Genomic DNA, 18,150 nt, shown 5'->3' on the forward strand with positions numbered 1-18,150 from the left:
TTTCCAGACCACGGGTGACATTCCACACAGCTCCTTCGTTTGACACAACAGTTAAAGACCCCGGCTGCCAGGCGCTGCTGCTGTGGCGGCTGGGAAAGCCACTGCACAGGACACCAGAATCCCACATGGGCACCGGTTCGAGTCCTCTTCCCACCCAGCTCCCTGCCTGTGGCCTGGGAAAGCAGTGGAGGTGCCTATCTTCACTACCATTTCTTTAGCGACTGCGGCCTGCACAGATGTTAGCAGAAGCCCTGTGAGGTTCCTGTCGCCTGCGGCCTGGGGACACCCCCAGTCCCGTCTGTCATCAGAGCAGCTTGCATGCTATTGTTCCCTTGTAACTTCTACCAGCCTGCTTTACAGGAAACGGGTCCAAGTTGCCCCAGAAACCCTCAAGTGTGCACTGGTCCACCTTGCCTTTCAGCCCGATTTCTTCTCTGCACGGACGCCACAGCTCCAGTCCAGGTCCCCACGGGAGGGACCCCCAAGGGGCTGGGCCAGAGAGGTAGGGGCCCAGTGTCGCAGGGTCTATGTGGGTGTCAGGGGTCCCAGCACTGGTGGGCTGCCTCTCACTCTGTGCACAGCCATCTCCGCAGCTGGCCCTGGCCACTCGGTTCTCCACCCAGTGCAGGGACCCCAAGCAGGTGGCCTGAGTGGTCCCAGGTCCTGCCCACTGGGGACTCCTAGGGGTGGGGAGAGGGCCACCCCACTGCCCCTGGACTGGGCGCCCCTCCTGGGCAGGGCCGAGGGGGCCGCAGGCAGGCACGGCCCGGGAAGCACAGCGTCGGGGGGTGGGCTGGACATGACATGGTCCCCACCTGGCTGCAGAGTGGGATCTGGCCCGGGGGTGTGGGCGGCTGCGGGGCACAGAGGACTGTTTTGTGGGGCTGGGGTACAAAGCTCTGACCAGTGCGGCCTTGACGTCGGCTTTCTCACCGAGCGTGGAAAGAACTGACCTGGGGGAGAATATTCTAGAAAACGCCCCTGTCAGGGCCAGATCAGGCTCTGGTCTGAGCAGATGTGCGCCGATGGCGGGGCTGGGGGGCTGGGGGTGGGGCCTGGGGAGGTTTTCTCAATAGTTAACTTTTAACTTTAATGTGCAAATAAATAGAAAAGGAAAACTACATTCAAAACAGCTGCGGGGAAAGGGCAGGCGTGGACACAACAGAACGGCTGCGGACAGCGGTGCTCGGCATGCGGCAGGGGCGGGCCCGGCTGCGAGGCGCTGCGGGGCCGAGGAAGCTTCCAGAAGCTCAGCTCCCGGAGCCTCGGCCCTGCCCAGTCCTGCGCGTGGCGGTCAGCCTGGCTCCTTGGGCTTCATGGTGGGGAAAGCAGACGGGGGCAGCTGGGTCGGGCTTTTGGGGGACCTCAGCCCCGAGAACCCCGGCCTGGGCAGCGGCGAGTGGGGGAAGTTTCTGGAACGCCCGCCGCACTCGGGGCTGTCGCCCCCAGTGCCCAGGCCGGTGCCCTCGCGGTGGGGCGGCCACGTGGGCGCTGTCCCGCAGCAGCCAGCGGCCAGGGGTGCAGGCTCAGGGCGAGGCGGGCCGCCGGCTGTACTGCACGCGGTAGCGCCTCACGGGCAGCCCATGCACCCGTGCCGTCTCGCACAGCGTCTTACAGGGCACCATGTCCTCCTCCTCCTCGCCCATGAGCCAGTCCTGCACCAGGCCGGCCGCCTCTGCCGTCACGTGCTCCTGCAGCCAGCGGCGGTGCCACTCGTCAAAGTGCTGGTGGTGGCGCAACAGCACCAGGGGCTGCACCTGGGCAGCGGACATGGGCGGGGGTCAGGGGTGCGGGGGTCAGGGGGCGGGGGTGACAGGGGCGGGAGACACAGGGACGGGGGACACAGGGGTGGGGGTCAGAAGGACGGGGGTCAGAGGGGCGGGGTCACAGGGGCCCCCCACCCCGCCCACCTGCTTGGCGCGGCCCAGGGTCCCCGGGCGGTACATGTAGTCCTCCGAGTTGACCACGAACACCATCTTGTGGGTGCTGAGCTTGAAGCGGCAGTCCACGTCGCAGGCGCTCTGCACGCCCAGCAGCCGCTTCCACGAGCTCTTGGCCTCGCCCCGCAGCGCGCGCACCTGTTCGCACTGCCAGCGCTGCAGCTTCTTGAGGTTCCTGGAGAGGGGCCGCAGGTGCCATGAGCCCCCGTGGGCAGCCTCCCCGGGGGTAGAGGGGCAGACGGAGCTAACAGGAGCCTTCCAGAACCCCCAGGGGTCTCAGAACACCTCTCCCCGTCCAGGTCCTGCAGCCCCACTCCCGCCCCCCAGGCCTGAGTCCTGCTGGGCCCCGTTACCTCTGCAGGAACACCGGCTTGAGTAGGAAGCCCTCGGAGGGCGAGCTGGCCGCGCCCTCGGTGCCCACGTACTGCTCCACATACCGCGCCAGGTGCTGCCAGAGAGACGCAGAGCTGGGGACTCGCAGGCATCCACGCCTTGTCTCCAGAGCCTCTGGCTGCTCCCGGGCGGGGGCAGCACAGCTGGAGCAGTGGGGACAGTCAGGGAAGGCCGGGGGTCACGGCCAAGTGGAGGACGCATGGACAGCCAGCCGTGTGGGAGCGCTCACCGGGCCCCTCCAGGCTGGGGACAGAAAGCAGCTGTGTTTCCAGAAACTTCTAGAAGGCCCTGGCCCATGGTCTTGGGGAGCCTGGTGGCTGCAATGGGCAGCAGGGGTCCCCCTGTCCCATCCCAGAACTGCCCTGGGAGCCTTACAGTCAACCAGAAATAGTCGCTCTGAGATAGCCTGTGTGAGTGGGGCAGAGGGGCAGAGGCCCTGGCATGGAGCTGCAGGGGTGGGGGCAGAGGGGCACAGGCCCTGGCGTGGAGCTGCAGGGGTGGGGGCTGAGGGGCAGGCCCTAGCGTGGAGCTGCAGGGGTGGGGGCTGAGGGACAGGCCCTGGTGTGGAGCTGCAGGGGTGGGGGCAGAGGGGCAGAGGCCCTGGCGTGGAGCTGCAGGGGTGGGGGCAGAGGGGCACAGGCCCTGGCATGGAGCTGCAGGGGTGGGGGCTGAGGGGCAGAGGCCTTGGCGTGGAGCTGCAGGGGTGGGGGCAGAGGGGCACAGGCCCTGGCGTGGAGCTGCAGGGGTGGGGGCTGAGGGGCACAGGCCCTGGCGTGGAGCTGCAGGGGTGGTAGCAGAGGGGCAGGCCCAGCTGCTCTTGTCCAGCCTCTTGCAGGCCTCGGGGGCGGCGGCTGTCCAGGGCTGAGCCAGGCCCCTGGTGGGAGCTGCGCACGGCCTCCTGTCCCGCCTGCCTGCGTGCACACGCGTGGGATGCTCACCTGGACCTCCACGGGATCCTCCGTCTGGGCCTCCTCTGTGTCCAGCAGCTCGATGGTCATGATCACCTGGCCTTTACGCTGTAGGAACATCACCTGCACGGGGCAGGTGGCCGCTGGACGCCCGGCTCCCCACCTGCCCGGCCAGCCACCCAGGACTGGGGGCTCTTTGGGGCTGGTGGCCCGATGAGGCCCTGCAGGTGCGCCCGCCCCCCTGCCCACCCCCACAGCTCCCGGGGAGGCCGGCACCTTGAAGCAGTTCTCGTCGGCCATGCAGCGCTCCGCCTTCCACTGGTAGCTGGTCTCCCTGGCGGCACGCACGCAGCGAGAGGCCAGGTTCCCGCCGGCCGCCCCGCGCTTCTTCTGGTCCAGGTAGAGCTCCACCACCTTGAGGCACAGGTCGTCGCTCACCAGGTGGTGCAGCTGCGGGCAGGGAGAGCAGATGATGCCGGCGTCACCCCGGGACCCCCAGAGGGCCCCACGAGGTGGCCTCGGCGCCGTGTGCAGCCCAGGCTCCAGCCCCAGTCAGTGCCCACGCGCAGAAAGTTCCGGGTGGGGAGCGCTTCCGGGTGCTGGCCTCCCACGTTCGGGAGCCCCACCGCGCTGGGTGGACAGGCAGTGCCCATCTGTGGGCCTCCCGGCTCACCTGCCGCGCGATGTTCTGCACCAGCTTGTCCATGGTGAAGCCAATGTAGGCGTGGATGGTGAACATCTCGCGCAGAGTGTCCTCGTAGTGCGTGGGGTCGATGCTGCCTTCCAGCAGGCTGCGCACCATGTCCAGGAAGGCCGGGTAGTACTCCTCCAGCTCCACCTCACCTGGGGACCGGCACGGCCAGCTGCACCGCACGCCCCGGGACCCCACGCGCGCGGGCTGTCCCTGCAGGCCCCTGTGCAGGCCCCCCCCAGCTGAGAGACCCGGGGCTTGGGGGAGGGGCTGGCGAGGGCTGCAGGGACAGCACTGTCCTGCTCAGGGTGGGCTGGCCTTCCCAGGACCCGGGTCACCACTGGCCCTGGGTATCCGCGGGGTACAGACTCCCTGGGGCAGGGGGCATCGGGGTGCTGTGGCTTAAACCCACGGGAGCCTGGACCCGAGTCCCGGCTGCTCCACCTCCATTTCCAACTCATGGCCCTGCACCCCTGGTGGAGACCTGGGGGAGCTCCAGGCTCCTGGCTTCGGCCTGGCCCAGTCCCTGCAGGGGGGTGGGGGGTCCCCATAGACGGGAGATCTCCTTCTCTCTGTAACTCTGCCTTTCCACGAAAAACAAACCTTACAAACCAGCCACCGTCACCCGGCAGGCACACAGCGCGTGCTCACAGGGAATCAGGTCACTCCAGACCCCTAACACAGGGCCGACGCCGCGAGGGCGACGGGCCGGCCGCACCCTCCTCCCGGTGCCCACCCCGCGCCCTCCTCCCGGTGCCCCCGCCGTGCCCCCCAGCCTCCCGCCCGGGCTCACTGGGCTGCCGGAGCCGCAGCTCGGTGGCGGGGTCGCCACCCTCCTCCCGGTGCCCCCGCCGTGCCCCCCAGCCTCCCGCCCGGGCTCACTGGGCTGCCGGAGCCGCAGCTCGGTGGCGGGGTCGCCACCCTTCTCCCGCCGTCCGTCGCACAGCAGCTTCTCCCGCTCCTTCTCGCGCCGGAACTCGAGCAGCTGCTTCTGCGCCTGCCGGTAGATGCGCAGCAGCCGCGAGCAGAGCGTCTGGTGCAGCCGCAGGAAGAAGTACCAGTTGTTGTTGGCAAACAGCAGGCTGTACACGTCGTCCAACGGCGGCGGCTCAGCCGCGGTGCCCGCCGCGCCGCTCCCTGCCCCGGGCCCCGGGGCCGCCGCCTTCTCCTCTGCAGGGCTGCCCTGCGGTGGCGCTGGCCCCGAGCCCGGCCCGGGAGGTGGTGGTCCAGGCAGTGGCCCCGGGGGCGCGGGCTTCTTGCGCTCGCCCGCGGGTGCCTCGGGGTCCTCCTCGGCCGACTCCTCGCTGCCGCCCAGCTCGAGCTGCTGGGCGAAGAAGAGGCTGGGCAGGAAGTGGTGCAGCAGCTGGCGGATGGTGCCCTGGTCCTCCTTCTGGATGGCCGGCTGCCGCTGCACGTAGTAGCTGATGAGCGCCGCCGCGTCCTCCAGCATCTGCGGGTCCTCGTAGACGAAGACCAGGTGCGGCTCGCTGGCCGGCGCGCTGCGGCCCTCAGAGTGCTGCTCCTGGTGCTGGGCGGGGCGGGCAGGCGGGCCGGGTGAGGTGGGCACCCCTCCACCCGCTACAGCCCCCGGACTTGCCAGGTGACCACTGCCTCCCCATGGCCGCCCAGGGCCAACGCGCAGGGACCCCCGCATGCAGCCGGGGTGCGGGGGTCCCCAAGGCCCACCTCGTCGTAGACGCTCTCAATCTCGTTGAGCAGGCTCTTGGAGCGCAGCGCCTTGGTGTCGTTCTGTTTGAAGTTCACGGCCTGGTGGTCGAGCGACTTGAGGTAGGCCTTCTCGTACTGTTCCCGCCACACCTTGTTGAAGCCCTGCTGGGCCTCCCGCCACTCCTCCTCCTTGGCCTTCAGCCTGGGGGTGCAAGGGGGTACGCCTGGCCCTGGGGTCCCACGCCCTCCCCCTAGCAGCTGCCGTGCAGCTGCCCTCGCGTCTCCAGTCTGGGTATTCAAGCACACGCCCCGCTTGGGCCTGTACTGTGGGACACCAGCTTAAGCTGCAGCTCACAAAGCTGGCATTCCAGAAGGGCCGTGGTTCAAGTCTCAGCTGCTCCACTTCCCGCTCACGCAGCCGGGCCCCTGTGCCCACATGGGAGACCGGGCGGAAACTCCCGGCCCCTGGTCTCAGACCAGCCAGCTGTGGCCATTGCGGCTACTTGGGGACCAAACCAGTGGGTGACAAGGTCTCTGCTCTTGGCCTTTCCAATGAATACGTAAATGTTGCAGAGGCAGGAGGGCTGCCCAGCGCAGCACCCACAGGCCCGTGCCAGCAGCACCCACAGGCCCGTGCCAGCAGACGCGCCCGCTGTCCATCCCGACTGCCCTGCACCCCACCCTGTGATGGTCGCTGCGTCACAGCACAGCGACACGGGTGGGTGTGAGGGACAGCCCATCACAGCACAGCGACACGGGTGGGTGTGGGGAACAGCCCATCACAGCACAACGACACGCGTGGGTGTGGGGGACACTCTGTCACAGCACAGCGACATGAGTGGGTGTGGGGGACACCCTGTCACAGCACAGCGACACGGGTGGGCGTGGGAGACACTCTGTCACAGCACAGCGACACGGGTGGGCGTGGGGGATACCCTGTTACAGCACAGCGACACGGGTGGGTGTGGGGGACACCCTGTCACAGCACAGTGACGCGGGTGGGTGTGGGGGACACCCTGTCACAGCACAGCGACACGGGTGGGTGTGGGGGACACTCTGTCACAGCACAGCGACACGGGTGGGTGTGGGGGACACTCTGTCACAGCACAGCGACACGGGTGGGCGTGGGGGACACCCTGTCACAGCACAGCGACACACGTGGGCGTGGGGACCCCGTGCCACCTCCCAGAAGGCCCCGAGCAGCTGGGGAGGGGGAGTAGCGGGTACCTCTTGAGGACGACGGGCACCGCGGTCACCGGGTTCTTCTTGAGGCTCTCCACGATCTCGGGGGCCTTGTCGCCGTAGATGCGATGGATGGCGCGTCGCTGGATCACCTCGGACGTGCCGCCCAGCGAGTCGTCCAGGCGGAACTTGTCCTGGTCCTCGGGCGCCATGCGCGACAGCCGCTTCTGCACGCTTTCCAGCACGCGGATGGTGGCCAGGTTCGTCTCCAGGACCACGTCCAGCTGCGGAGAGGGGCACGGTGGGGGGTGCGGAGGCCCAGGGCCCCCTACCCGGGGGTCTCTGTGCCGTTTCTATCCCCGCCTGGGACTCGAGGGTGGCCACTGCTGATAAAAATGGCCAAGGAAATGAAATGAAATAAAAGCCCGCGGCGGTCGGCCGCTAGCTCGGGGCCACCCAGGCCTGTGGGGACCCCGCACCTCGAAGCGCTCGTCCTCGCAGCGGTGCAGCTGCTCCTCATAGGGCGTCTTCTTGGAGCTGACGAAGGTGGAGTCCTCCGACCAGGACGGGAAGGACACCCAGGTGTCGTTCAGCACCTGTGTGGGACAGGTGGCTGTGGGCCGGCGCTCACTCCCGACCCGGGTGGGAAACCTGGGGAACCCCCCAGCCCCCGGCAGCACCTAGTCACCCCCCATCTCTCAGGAGAGTGCCACTGCCACGGGCCACTGAGTGGGCGCGGCTGTGTGCCGATAAAACTTTATACATAGACACAGACCGTGGGCCGGATGGGGCGCCATCCTGGACTCCAGGGTATGCTGTGGCCACTGACCCCCACGCAGGTCCTCAGTGGCTGAGATTTGAATGGAAAGTCACTAGGGCAGTGGCTCTGGCCGGAGCAGGGCTGTGGCCTGTGCAGTGGAGGGGCCGCGGGGAGCCCCGAGCGTTACCTCCTTGCAGATGGCCGTCCGCCCGCTGCACTTGGGCTGCTGGTAGGTCTTGGGCAGCGCCCGATAGCTGGAGCCAATGCGCTTGCAGGAGGCATAGTCGATCTCCCGGCTCATCCCATCCCCGGACCGGTCACTCACGGGCGGTGCAAAGGACAGCTCTTTCACCCCCAGGAAAGACTTGAACTGTGCAAAAAGTTCTGGAAATTTCCTGCAAAGATAAAGACATAGGGGTGGGCTGGCCTGAGACTCCAAGTTGCTGGTGAGGGCAGGGCAGGGCTAGCGTGTTCGGCAAGCCCAAGGTGCCCTTGGCCCTGCCACCCACCACACCCTCCCTGGGGCTGCCAAGGCCCTCCCGTTGTGCTGGGCAGCTGGGCTGTGCAAGCAGAGGCCGCGGCCCGGAGTGGGTGCTGCCTGTGGCTGCTGAGGCTGCACCTGTGGCTTCTCGGGCCCAGGGGGACAGAGGCATCAGTTTCTACAGGGATGAGCTGTCCCTTTCCAGACCTAGAGGGCTGCTCACTGGTCCACACACTCCCTTGTGAGGCCAGGTGACCCTAGGGTGTCGTGTTTTGATGCTGCGTCAAATGCTACAGCCGCAAGGACCTGACCACACAGCCGGACCCCAGGCCCAGATCCACATTCAAGCTTCCGAGTAGGTTTTTACTAGCACGCACACTCCCGCACTGTGTGCGAGGACCCATGTCAGATCCCCGTGACTGGGCACTGTGTCACACGGAACCGTGGCCAGCCCCGCTGCAGCCGTGCACGCTGCAGGAAGCGGGCTGGGGAGCCAGGGACCTCGCAGCCGGACACCCGGGCACAGGGCGGGATGTGAAGCTCCGACAGAAGCCGATGACCAAGGAGGCCCCCGACACAGCGTGTCCGGGATGCGGGGCCGGGCCTCACCCGAGGAACGGGCTGACCAGCTGCAGCAGCTCCGAGCCGGACACCAGCTCCTGGTTGAAGAGCGCTATGCACCGTAGGAAGTTCTCGTACACCTCCTGGCTCTTGAGCACGCGGCGCACCTGCAGGGGCTCCAGTGAGCAGCCCGCCCGGCAGGGGACATGCTGGGGGGCGCCTCCCCCGGCCCTGCTCCCTGAGCCCCACCACGCCCCACACCCCGAACCCTGCCTCCCGCCCCAGCCTGGCCCTGACCTTGTCGAAAAAGGAGAACTCCTGCAGGGTCCCGTACTTGCCCACGCTGGCGATGGACAGGTCTTTGTTACCTCGCAGCTTCATCTTCTTCTGCGGAGACAGACCCCGCGGTCACTTGTGCAGCTCCGGCCCTGCCTGCTCCCCACCGCCCCGCCCGCCACCCGGGGTGCCCCCGACTCACCTTGGCCGGCGCTGGCACCGGGCGCAGCAGTGAGGGCCGGGAGCGCTTCCTGCTGGCCTCCAGGCCGCGGTCGTGGCCAGCTGCGGGGATGCTGCTCATCTCGCAGGCCCCGCTGCCTGTGAACTGAGGACACGGGAGGCCACGCGCGTGGGGCGAGGCGGTGGACATGGCCACGTGCCGGGGCCCGCTACGAGGGGTGATGTCCCCCTGGGAGGTGCCCACTTGCACCCAGCAGGCTGCAGGGTGCTCGGGGCTCAGGCAGGGCGCAGTAGCGAGGAGCTGTCTTTGGCGTGGCAGTGGGGCTCGGACCCGGCCCTCTGATCCGGGGTGTCCGAGTGCCTGCCAAGATGTTTTTCTCACAGTGACAAATGGCATTACAGCGGTGGCGGCCTCCGTGGGAGGCAGTTCTGAGCCCTGGAGGAGCAGGCGGCTCCAGGCCACTCGGCCTGGACACCTGCATCTCTGGGATGGCCGACCGGACACGAGTGCGTCAGACAGCGGCAGCTGTGGCCCGCCTCTGACGCCAGCGTCCCCTGTGAGCGCCGATTCCAGCCCGCTCCCTGTCTGACTGCCTGGGAAGGCAGCGGGGGGCGGCCCGTTGAGACACCTGGCCCCTGACCAACGTGCCGGGCTCAGCCCTGGCTGCTGTGCTACTGCAGATGCTGCCATCTGTCTCTGTCTCTTGGCCTTTCAAATAAGATAAATCAATCTTCGTAAGGACAAGGACCCCTCCCCAAACTCAGAGGGCAGGGTAGACAAGATGCCCTCCCTCCGGGGCTTCTGTGTGAGTGTCAGGAAGAACTTTCTGGAAGGGCAGAGAAAGCCGTTGTGGGAGCTTACATTTATGGAGAGCAGCTGGGATGGGGGCAAGGGGAGACACCCCCTGGCCTTCCATTCAGGCCGGGGGCCAATGCCGTCCCACACGGAGAGAAGGCAGAGGGGGGACCCCCCATCTAGCCTCCAGAGGCAGGGGGCACCCTTAGCCAACCCCCTCAATTGTCTGATGCACTCCCAAGGCTCCTTGGGCCGGGGCCTGGCTAAGGGACCTGGCAGGGCCACGGCTGCTCCACTCCTGGCTCTCTGTCCCCGCGGGGCCCACTCCTCTGAAACATGAGGGGATGGCCATCCTGTGGGGCCCGGGGTCACGGGAAGGGCAGTGGGGGCGGACGGACCTGGCCCAGACCCCAGGCACTCACCAGGGACCGCTTAGCTTCAGGCAAGAACTGGCCGAACTCGGAGAGCAGGTCTTCCTGGCCACGGAAGAGGCTGGCCACCTCCGTGAACACCTCCTCCTCCGACATGCCCCGGAACGGCCGGCCCTTGGCACTCAGCTGCTCCTTCTGTGACCACAAGGGAGGGGAAGGGAAGGGAAGGCGGAGGAGAGAGGAGGGGAGGAGAGGGGAGGGGAGGGGGAGAAGAAAGAGGAGGGGAGGGGAGGGGAAGAGGCAGGGAGGGGGTGGTTAGCCAGGAATCGAGGTGCCCAGCTTCAGCCCACCATGGCCACGGCTGGGGTCAGACCCAAGGCCACTGCCATATGCCCAACAGGGAGCGGGCGGTGGGCCGGGCTGCGCAGGTGGGCTGACTGGGAGAGGAAGGGGGGACGGTGACAAGGTCTTGGGGGAAGGAGTTAGCGATGGGGGAAGACGGACAGCCCGGCCCGAGGGCACAGGGGTCCCCATGTTTCTGTGGGTGCTGACACCCACTCTGTCCCCCATCCCGCCTCCTGGCACTGGGGTGAGCTGCCAGGCTATCAGACCCTGAGGCGCATCGACACGTGAGACTGCCTGCTGCCATGTGTTTGCTGGGACTTGCTGGACACAGAAGAGCTCTAAGCAGCAAACTCAAAACCAGATCAGGACAGCCACAGTGCTGCGCATGGCACCGCCATCCCAACCAAGCACCGGTTGGAGTCCTGGTGGCCCCGCTTCCCATCCAGCTCCCTGCCTGTGGCCTGGGAAAGCAGTGGAGGACGGCCCACAGCCTTGGGACCCTGCACCCGCGTGGGAGACCCGGAAGAGGCTCCTGGCTTGGACCCGACCCAGTCCCAGGGCAGGACAGGTGGGTGAAGAGCCATCTCTGTGGGGGCAGCCCGGCCCGGCCCACCTGGTAGGTGTGCAGGATCTCCAGGAAGGCCCGGTAGATCTCCGGGTGGTCCAGGAAGCGGGTCTTGATCTTGTTCACGTAGCTGATGGCGTTGTTGAACTCCACTGAGTCCGACTCCAGAGGCACTGGGGGCCTGTCCTCCCTGTAGGGCGCCGGCTGCTTCAGGTCCTCGGGGCAGTCACCGTGGCCGTGCGAGTTCTCCTACGAGGAAGAGGAGCCGGGACACGTCACCCACATCCCACCCGGGACCGCGGGCGGTGGGTGGTGGGGGGAGGCACAGACAGGCCCACCACAACCACAGGCTTATCCCCCACCCACGCTCACCACAGCCCCTTTCCAAATGCATCCGGGAACGCCTGGTCCCGGGGCTCATGCTCTGCTAAGTGCTGGGCTGCCTGGGCTGGCCATGGGGACCTCACGTGCAGGCTGGGGACCCCACGGGCAGGCTGGGACCCCACGGGCAGGCTGGGACCCAGCGGTTCCCAGGTGCCAAGTCCTAGGCTCCTGGCACCAAGAGCCATGTCTTCGGCCACCTGAGTGACACCCGGGGCCACCCTTCTACCTGAGCACGGGGCACGTGGAAGAGCCCCCAGGCAGCAAGCATTTCTGCACCAAAGTAGGCTTTAGCAATGAAACTTGCCCCGCCCCCAGGGCCTATAAGAGGCAAGAGACAGGTGACGTGTTTGGGCAGCGCTCCAGGGCTGTGGAGGATGTGGGTGTCTTTGCTGCGGAGCCTCACGCTCCCCCCAAGGCCCCCCATGAACTTGTTCAAGTGCCCTGGTCTGTCCAGGGACCCACGCCGTGGCACAGGCAGTTCAACCACTGCCTGTAGAGCCAGCACTCTGGTTTGTGTCCCGGCTGTTCCACTTCCCATCCAGCTCCCTGCTCACGCCCCTGCACCCACAGCGGGGACCCGGAAGAAGCTCCTGGCTCCAGCCTGGCCCAGTACCGGCCACTGGGAACCAGCAGACGGGAGACTTCTCTCCCTCTAGCAAAACACACACACATCTTAAAACAACGCCTCCCTCCGCGACCTGGAGGTGGCCCCAGGTTTCCCACCCGGGCCACACAGCAGGGCAGGGCACCCCCACCAGACTCCTCGGGAATACCCCAGAAGCACCGTGCCCAAGCAGGAGTGTCCTGGCTGCCCTGTTCAACCCTCCTCACATCACTCACCACACGACTGCACCCTCCCCGCTGGGCAGCGGGCTCAGGCTGCGACGGGTAATGGCGGGGCCGCTGGCTGGAGGCTCCCCGGGGGCCATCGGCCACCTGCCTGGATCCCTGCCCAGCGACCTCCTGGGCACCACCGCTCCGAGCCACCGAGGGGTCCCGGCAGCAGGCACAGCCACGCCGGGGTGGGGGGCGGCGGCGCTGGCCTCCACAGCACAGCATCCTGGGCAGGGGGCCGGGCAGCTCCCCAGCTGGGAGCTCCGTCCTCACACGGTCTCGGCTGCGTGTGTCTGCTGCCGGCTGGCCTCTGCTCCCAGGGGCGGCTCCCCCACCTCCCTGCCCCCAGGGCGGTCCTGTCCGGACAAAGCCAGCCCTCGCATCCGCAGGGTGCTGCCCACACTGACGTCCAGCCAGGGGAAGGGCCCTCCCGTGCAAGCGCGTGGTTCGGCCTGCATGTCATCTTGGTGTCACCTCCCACGGCCGGCTCCGTGGGCCTGCGCGGGGGCTGAGCCTGCCACCTACCCGGCCTCCCCTGTGGGGAGCAGCCAACGCAGTGCCTACCCGGGCTCGAGAGCCAAGCTCCCGGCTCCAAGGCTGGAGTGTGAATGCGAGTCACTTCTGTGTGTCGGCGGCAGCAGGGCAGCCACACACGGGCAGCAAGCACACACAGGGCAGCTTGGGCACATGGGGGCAGCCAGGGCACCAGGGGCACCCGGGGCAGCAGGGCAGCCACACATGGCCACACAGCTGGTGGCCGACTGCGTGCCTGAGGGGCTGCAGGTAGCCGGTCCCACAGCCCCCATATGGGTGTTCTTCAGCACCATTCCAGCGCCAAGAACGTTCTGGAAATGACTCAAGTGCCTGGAGGCGGTGGACAGGCAGGTAAACAAAAGGTGCCTGCCCGTCAGTCGCTCGGCTGGAACAAGGGACTGAGCTGTAGCCCGCAGCGCCTCCCCACACCACCCCAGGAAAGGCCCCGTGCCGTGGGACTCCCCAGCAAGGAAAGCCAGAGCTAGCAAGCCGGGCAGGGGGAGGAGGGCCGGCCGGAACATTCTGGAATCGCTGGTGGAACTGGCTGTGTGATAACAGTGAGGACACCAGAATCCCACCGTAAGACCCAGCCCACGCCAGCAGGCACTGCGGGGCTTTGGGCTTTGCAACCTTGTTTAACGTGAACCTTGGAAAATACAAAACAGACCAGACACAGACCACTCCCTCTGCAGAGCCCAGCCGGCTTTGGCCTTGAGGGCAACAGGGACCAGCCAGAGTGTTCCTTCTCAGCCGACAGGAACCCTGGGCGGCCCGGACACTGGCCCAGGAGGGCAGCTGCTCCGTCCTCCCCCACGGCCACTCCACGGTCTTGCCCTCGACCCTGCCCTGCCGTCTGCCCCTCGCCGGTGTGGCAGAGTTCGGGCTCCAAGGAAGCCCGGGTAGGGCTGGAAGCAAGTGACCGCCACCTGGGAACCGTCGGGGCCGAAGGTCACAGCTGCTCTGTCCCCCCAGGTCTGGCTCCTCCGGGGTGCCTTGAGGACAACGTGGAAGCCACGGCCACTTGTGGGAGACCCCGCGTCGCAGCGGGCGGACAGTGAGCAGGCCGGGCTAACACTGAACACGCCTGTCCCACGTGGGCGGCCCACGCCACCCAGCGGGAGCCTGCCCACTGGGTCCAGCACAGGCCACACGGGGAGTGAGCTGAACAGTCACCATAACCGCCCCCCGTGCGACAGGCTGAATCTCCCAGGGCACCGGGCCGCACTTCTCCATGTACCCCGGCCCTACGTCACAGGGGAGCCTCCATGTCCCCCAGAATCTTCTGCTGGGAGGGGGTGTGCACTCTGTTTTAGGGTGCCCCCGGAAACAAAGGGAAGCATTTCTGACTTCGGGGGGCCTCTGGGGCTACTGCTTGCCACGGTCCACGGCCCAGCTCAGCCTCCCTGCCATCCCCCCACTGCCCTGAGGATATGCCTCGAATGCCATGCACGCCACCAGCCGCTCCTCCTGCGGCCAGACGGCCGGACGCAACCTGCAACCAGCAGACCAGCTGGTCCACACCGCAGGGCACAAGAGTGACCACTAGGTGGCACAAGCTAGTCCAGGCCGGCAGTGACCGACGCGGGACGCCTGCGAGGCCTGGGAGAGAGGTCAGCGGGTCCCAGGGCCACTGGCACGAAGTCCGGGGGACCTGAAGGACATACGTGTCACCTGTGTCACCTCAGGCAGTGTGAAAGGACAGAACTAGGAGCAGGACCAGGCGCCCGTACAGGGATACACCTGGGCAGAACTAGGAGCAGGACTGGGCGCCCTACAGGGACACACCTGCCACCAGCAGGGACACACCTGCCACCTGCAGGGACACACCTCTCCTACAGGGACACACCTGCCCCATCACTGTCAGGCTGCGCTAGGATACCTGTCCCATGACTGCCAAAGCAGGGTGGTGGCCAGCCTGACTCCCAGCCCATGGCTCCTTTTGCCACTCAACGCTGGTCCCTGGTACGAGAGCCAATCACTCCTGGTGTCCTCATTTGTACATGGCGCAGACACTGGGCAGGGCAGGGACTGGGGGCAAGGAGGAAAGAGGTGGCTGGGCTAGAACAGAGGTTGCAACAGGGCCGATTCAGCCAGCTGGCATGACGCAGGGATGGCGTTGAGGACGGGCACCCCCTGGCACTGCCAGTTATGCCACAGATGGCACCAAGCGATGAGGGGCCGGTGGGCTCAGCAGGGAGACTGCACCGCGGCCACAGGTTGCACTACAAGCAGGCCAACGAAGCTCAGCCCGCGCCGTGACCGCACGGCCAAGTACAAGGGCAGCCCTGCCTGGTACACGGGGCGAGCCAACATTCTGTGTGAACAGGGACCACCCGCTACGTGTGCGTGCACACACACACGCACACACCCTCAGTCCACTCTGCCACAGGCCTTGGGCCAGGGCTAGAGGGCCGGCCTCGGGGGAGGAAGACGCACCCTATTGTGACTGGTGCCCCGGAAGCAGAAGCCACTGATGGGCTCTGTCCAGCAAAGGATGCAAACCGAGGGCGCCAGCTGTATGCACAGCAGGTGCAGCGCCTACCTGGCTGGGCAGCGGCGACTGCACGTTCAGCTTGCCGTTCTTGGGGATGTCTATTCTGTACCCGAGAGGCAGGAAGGCGTTGAACCCCACGATGAGGTCGGGGTGCTCGTGGAAGAGCTGCGACACGCGCCTGATGACCCCTGGGGTGTCGATGCTGAGAGAGAGAGAGATGTGCTGTGAGGAGCAGACACCGTGGCAAGGCAGCCAGCGGGGTGCTCCTGGTGTGCTGTCATGCCAGGGGACCGAGGGGCCCCTCCCCACTGCCCACGCAGCACAGCACCTCCAAACGCTCCAGCTCTTGGTGTGTGGGGGCCTCCGGCCACAGCCAGTGGTCATCACCTTCCAAACCCCAGGCGACTCCCTCCTGGCTGCAGGAATCCAGGGGGATTATGCCCCAGCAGACAGCAGGGTCACTCTCCTGGCTGCCAACCACCCTCAAAGCCTCAGCCCAGCTCAGCCTGGGACGCCTGCACGCGCAGTTCCTAGCCCGGCTGCTCCACTTCCCACCCAGCTCCCTGCCTGTGGCCTGGGAAAGCAGCGGAGGACGGCCCACAGCCTTGGGACCCTGCACCCGCGGGGGAGACCCGGAAGAGGCTCCTGGCTCCCAGAAGCAGCCTGGCTGTTGCAGCCAAGGGGAGACAGAACCAACACATGGAAGAGCTTGTCCTCATTGTGCCTCCCGCTCTACCTTTCCTATCGATGACAACCCGAGACCACGAGGGCCCAAGTTCTAGTCCTGCCTCTTCCAAGGCGGCCCCGAGCCGCTGAGGGTCCCCAACATGACAGTGGTACCCCAGAACCCCTACTCTCTCAACCCCAGTGCCAGGGGCTTGCGGACAAGTATAGCATTGCAAACACACAGGCCGGGGACTAGGGGCCAGGGTGACAGCGGGGGGGACAACATTCAACCAGGAAGACGCAGCCAAAAATGCCAGCCACTGCCATCAGTAAGACTCTAGTGCAGTGCTTGGTCAACTGCATGTACTTACAATTACGTATACACACACATATACGTGCACAAAACTAATTCCACCTCCATCTTTTCACAGACAAAACTGATTCTTCAAAAGCAAACGTATTTTAAAAAAATTGGTATCTTTCAATAAGGACAAACTTCCCCCTTCCCATCCCACCCCCAAGTGTGCGACAGAACACAGCTATGACCCTTTCCTGCTTCTTAAAAAAACTACCTCATTTATTATGATTATGATTATTGATTTTGGGGGCGGAGGGGGGAGGAGCCCACGGCAGGGTGAGCTGCACGGGGAACCGGGGGGCCGGCAGTGTCCCACCTCTTGCACCCAGTTCTACGGGCAGGGAACCCCGGCTACCTCTGGCTCTTGAATTCCCTCATGATTTCCAGAAAGCCGTTGTAGGTGGCGGGGTCGCTGCCAAAGCGGATCTTCACCTGGTCCAGGTAGGTCAGCGCGTCCTCCACCTGCAGGCACAGGCGGGGCTGTGGGGTCTCAGGCTGGAGAAGCCGGGATACAGCTGGGGCATCTGGGACGCGGGGATCCGGGGGGCGAGGGGTGCCTGGGTGCAGCTGGGGTGTGGGGACCCGGGGGGCGAGGGGTGTCTGAGGGTGAGGGGACCCTGGGTGCAGTGGGGTGAGGGGACCCCGGGGGCGAGGGGTGCCTGGGTGCAGCTGGGATGAGGGGACGTCGGGGGCGAGGAGACCCCGGAATGAGGGGCGCCTGGGTGCAGCCTGGGCGAAGGGACCCCGGGGAAGAGGGGATCACGGGGTGAGGAGACCGGGGACCCCAGGTGCAGCAGGGCGAGGGGACCCCGGGGGAGAGGGGACTCTGCAATGAGGGGCGCCTGGGTGCAGCCTGGGCGAAGGGACCCCGGGAGAGAGGGGATCACGGGGGAGAGGGGATCACGGGGTGAGGGGACCGGGGACCCCAGGTGCAGCAGGGCGAGGGGACCCCGGAATGAAGGGCGCCTGGGTGCAGCCTGGGTGAGGAGACCCCGGGGGAGAGGTGATCACGGGGTGAGAGGATCCGGGACCCCGGGTGCGCCCGGGGTGAGGGGCGCAGGCCTGCCGCAGCCGCCGCGGGACGGGCTCGGGAACAGTCCCCGCGGGCGGGCGAGGCACTCACGTGCACCGGCAGCTTCTCGTGGCCCGCTGAGCCCGAGCGTCCCCAGCGGGCCCCGCTCAGCCCCCGGCCAGCCGCTCCCCCGCCGCCGCCGCCCGCCTGCGCCATGTTGGAAGTCGGAGCCGCGGCCGCCCCGCCCCCGCGGAGGGCACAGTGCGCAGGCGCGCTCCGCCCCGGGGCGGGGCCGGGGATGTCTGCGCGGGGCGGGGCTCCGGGTGACGGGCAGGGAGGGGCGTGGCTCCGGGTGACGGGCAGGGAGGGGCGTGGCTACGGGTGACGGGCAGGGGGCGGGGCTCCCGCGAGGGACAGGGTGTATAGAGAAATTAGCCTCCACCTGCAGTGCCAGCATCCCCTATGGGCACTGGTTCAAGTCCCGGCTGCTCCACTTCCCACCCAGCTCCCTGCCTGCGGCCTGGGAAAGCAGTGGAGGACGGCCCAGAGCCTTGGGACCCTGCACCTGTGTGGGAGACCTGGAGGAAGCTCCTGGCTTCATTCAGGCAGCCATTTAGGGAGTAAATCAGCAGATGGAAGAAGACCTCTCAGGTCTTTCCTATCCTCTCTGTAGCTCTGCCTTTCAAATACATATATATATATATATTTTAATGGCAAGACAAACAAGACTGCGTTTCTGGCTTTGCTTACC

General features: G+C 66.6%; 2 protein-coding genes across 3 annotated transcripts in view; both read right to left on the bottom strand.

Moving 5' to 3' along the window:
- LOC121163398 (coiled-coil domain-containing protein 130-like) overlaps positions 1-18,150 on the bottom strand; it is a 469,842-nt gene that overhangs the window by 226,346 nt on the left and 225,346 nt on the right. The window lies entirely within an intron of this gene.
- On the bottom strand, positions 1,070-17,615 carry SIN3B (SIN3 transcription regulator family member B). 2 transcript variants are annotated; one of them, XM_040990698.1, is made up of 20 exons: positions 17,511-17,615; positions 16,743-16,849; positions 15,412-15,565; positions 11,166-11,366; positions 10,259-10,402; positions 9,063-9,185; positions 8,882-8,971; positions 8,633-8,751; positions 7,730-7,937; positions 7,262-7,378; positions 6,828-7,066; positions 5,619-5,802; positions 5,166-5,460; positions 4,815-5,060; positions 3,915-4,084; positions 3,518-3,691; positions 3,272-3,364; positions 2,294-2,388; positions 1,911-2,115; positions 1,070-1,757 (listed from the first exon to the last, which is right to left on the bottom strand). In XM_040990698.1, exons 1-20 carry the CDS (start codon positions 17,613-17,615, stop codon positions 1,527-1,529), a joined length of 3,300 nt encoding a protein of 1,099 aa, XP_040846632.1. In that variant the 3' UTR covers positions 1,070-1,526. The 2 variants fall into 2 exon arrangements, with proteins under 2 accessions (XP_040846632.1, XP_040846631.1); XM_040990697.1 differs by having other exon boundaries at positions 4,815-5,460.

Source organism: Ochotona curzoniae, unplaced genomic scaffold (genome assembly GCF_017591425.1).
Source record: "Ochotona curzoniae isolate NIBS_2020 unplaced genomic scaffold, NIBS_Ocur_1.0 contig_605, whole genome shotgun sequence".
Classification (NCBI taxonomy): Eukaryota; Metazoa; Chordata; class Mammalia; order Lagomorpha; family Ochotonidae; genus Ochotona; species Ochotona curzoniae.

Excerpts from the sequence above, each read along its gene's own strand:
- SIN3B (XM_040990697.1), bottom strand. The coding sequence starts at position 17,615 with ATGGCGCAGGCGGGCGGCGGCGGCGGGGGAGCGGCTGGCCGGGGGCTG. Across the intron at positions 8,972-9,062 it reads CGGTGCCAGCGCCGGCCAAG|AAGAAGATGAAGCTGCGAGG; the intron begins GTGAGTCGGGGG and ends CTGTCTCCGCAG. Across the intron at positions 2,389-3,271 it reads AGGATCCCGTGGAGGTCCAG|CACCTGGCGCGGTATGTGGA; the intron begins GTGAGCATCCCA and ends TCTCTCTGGCAG.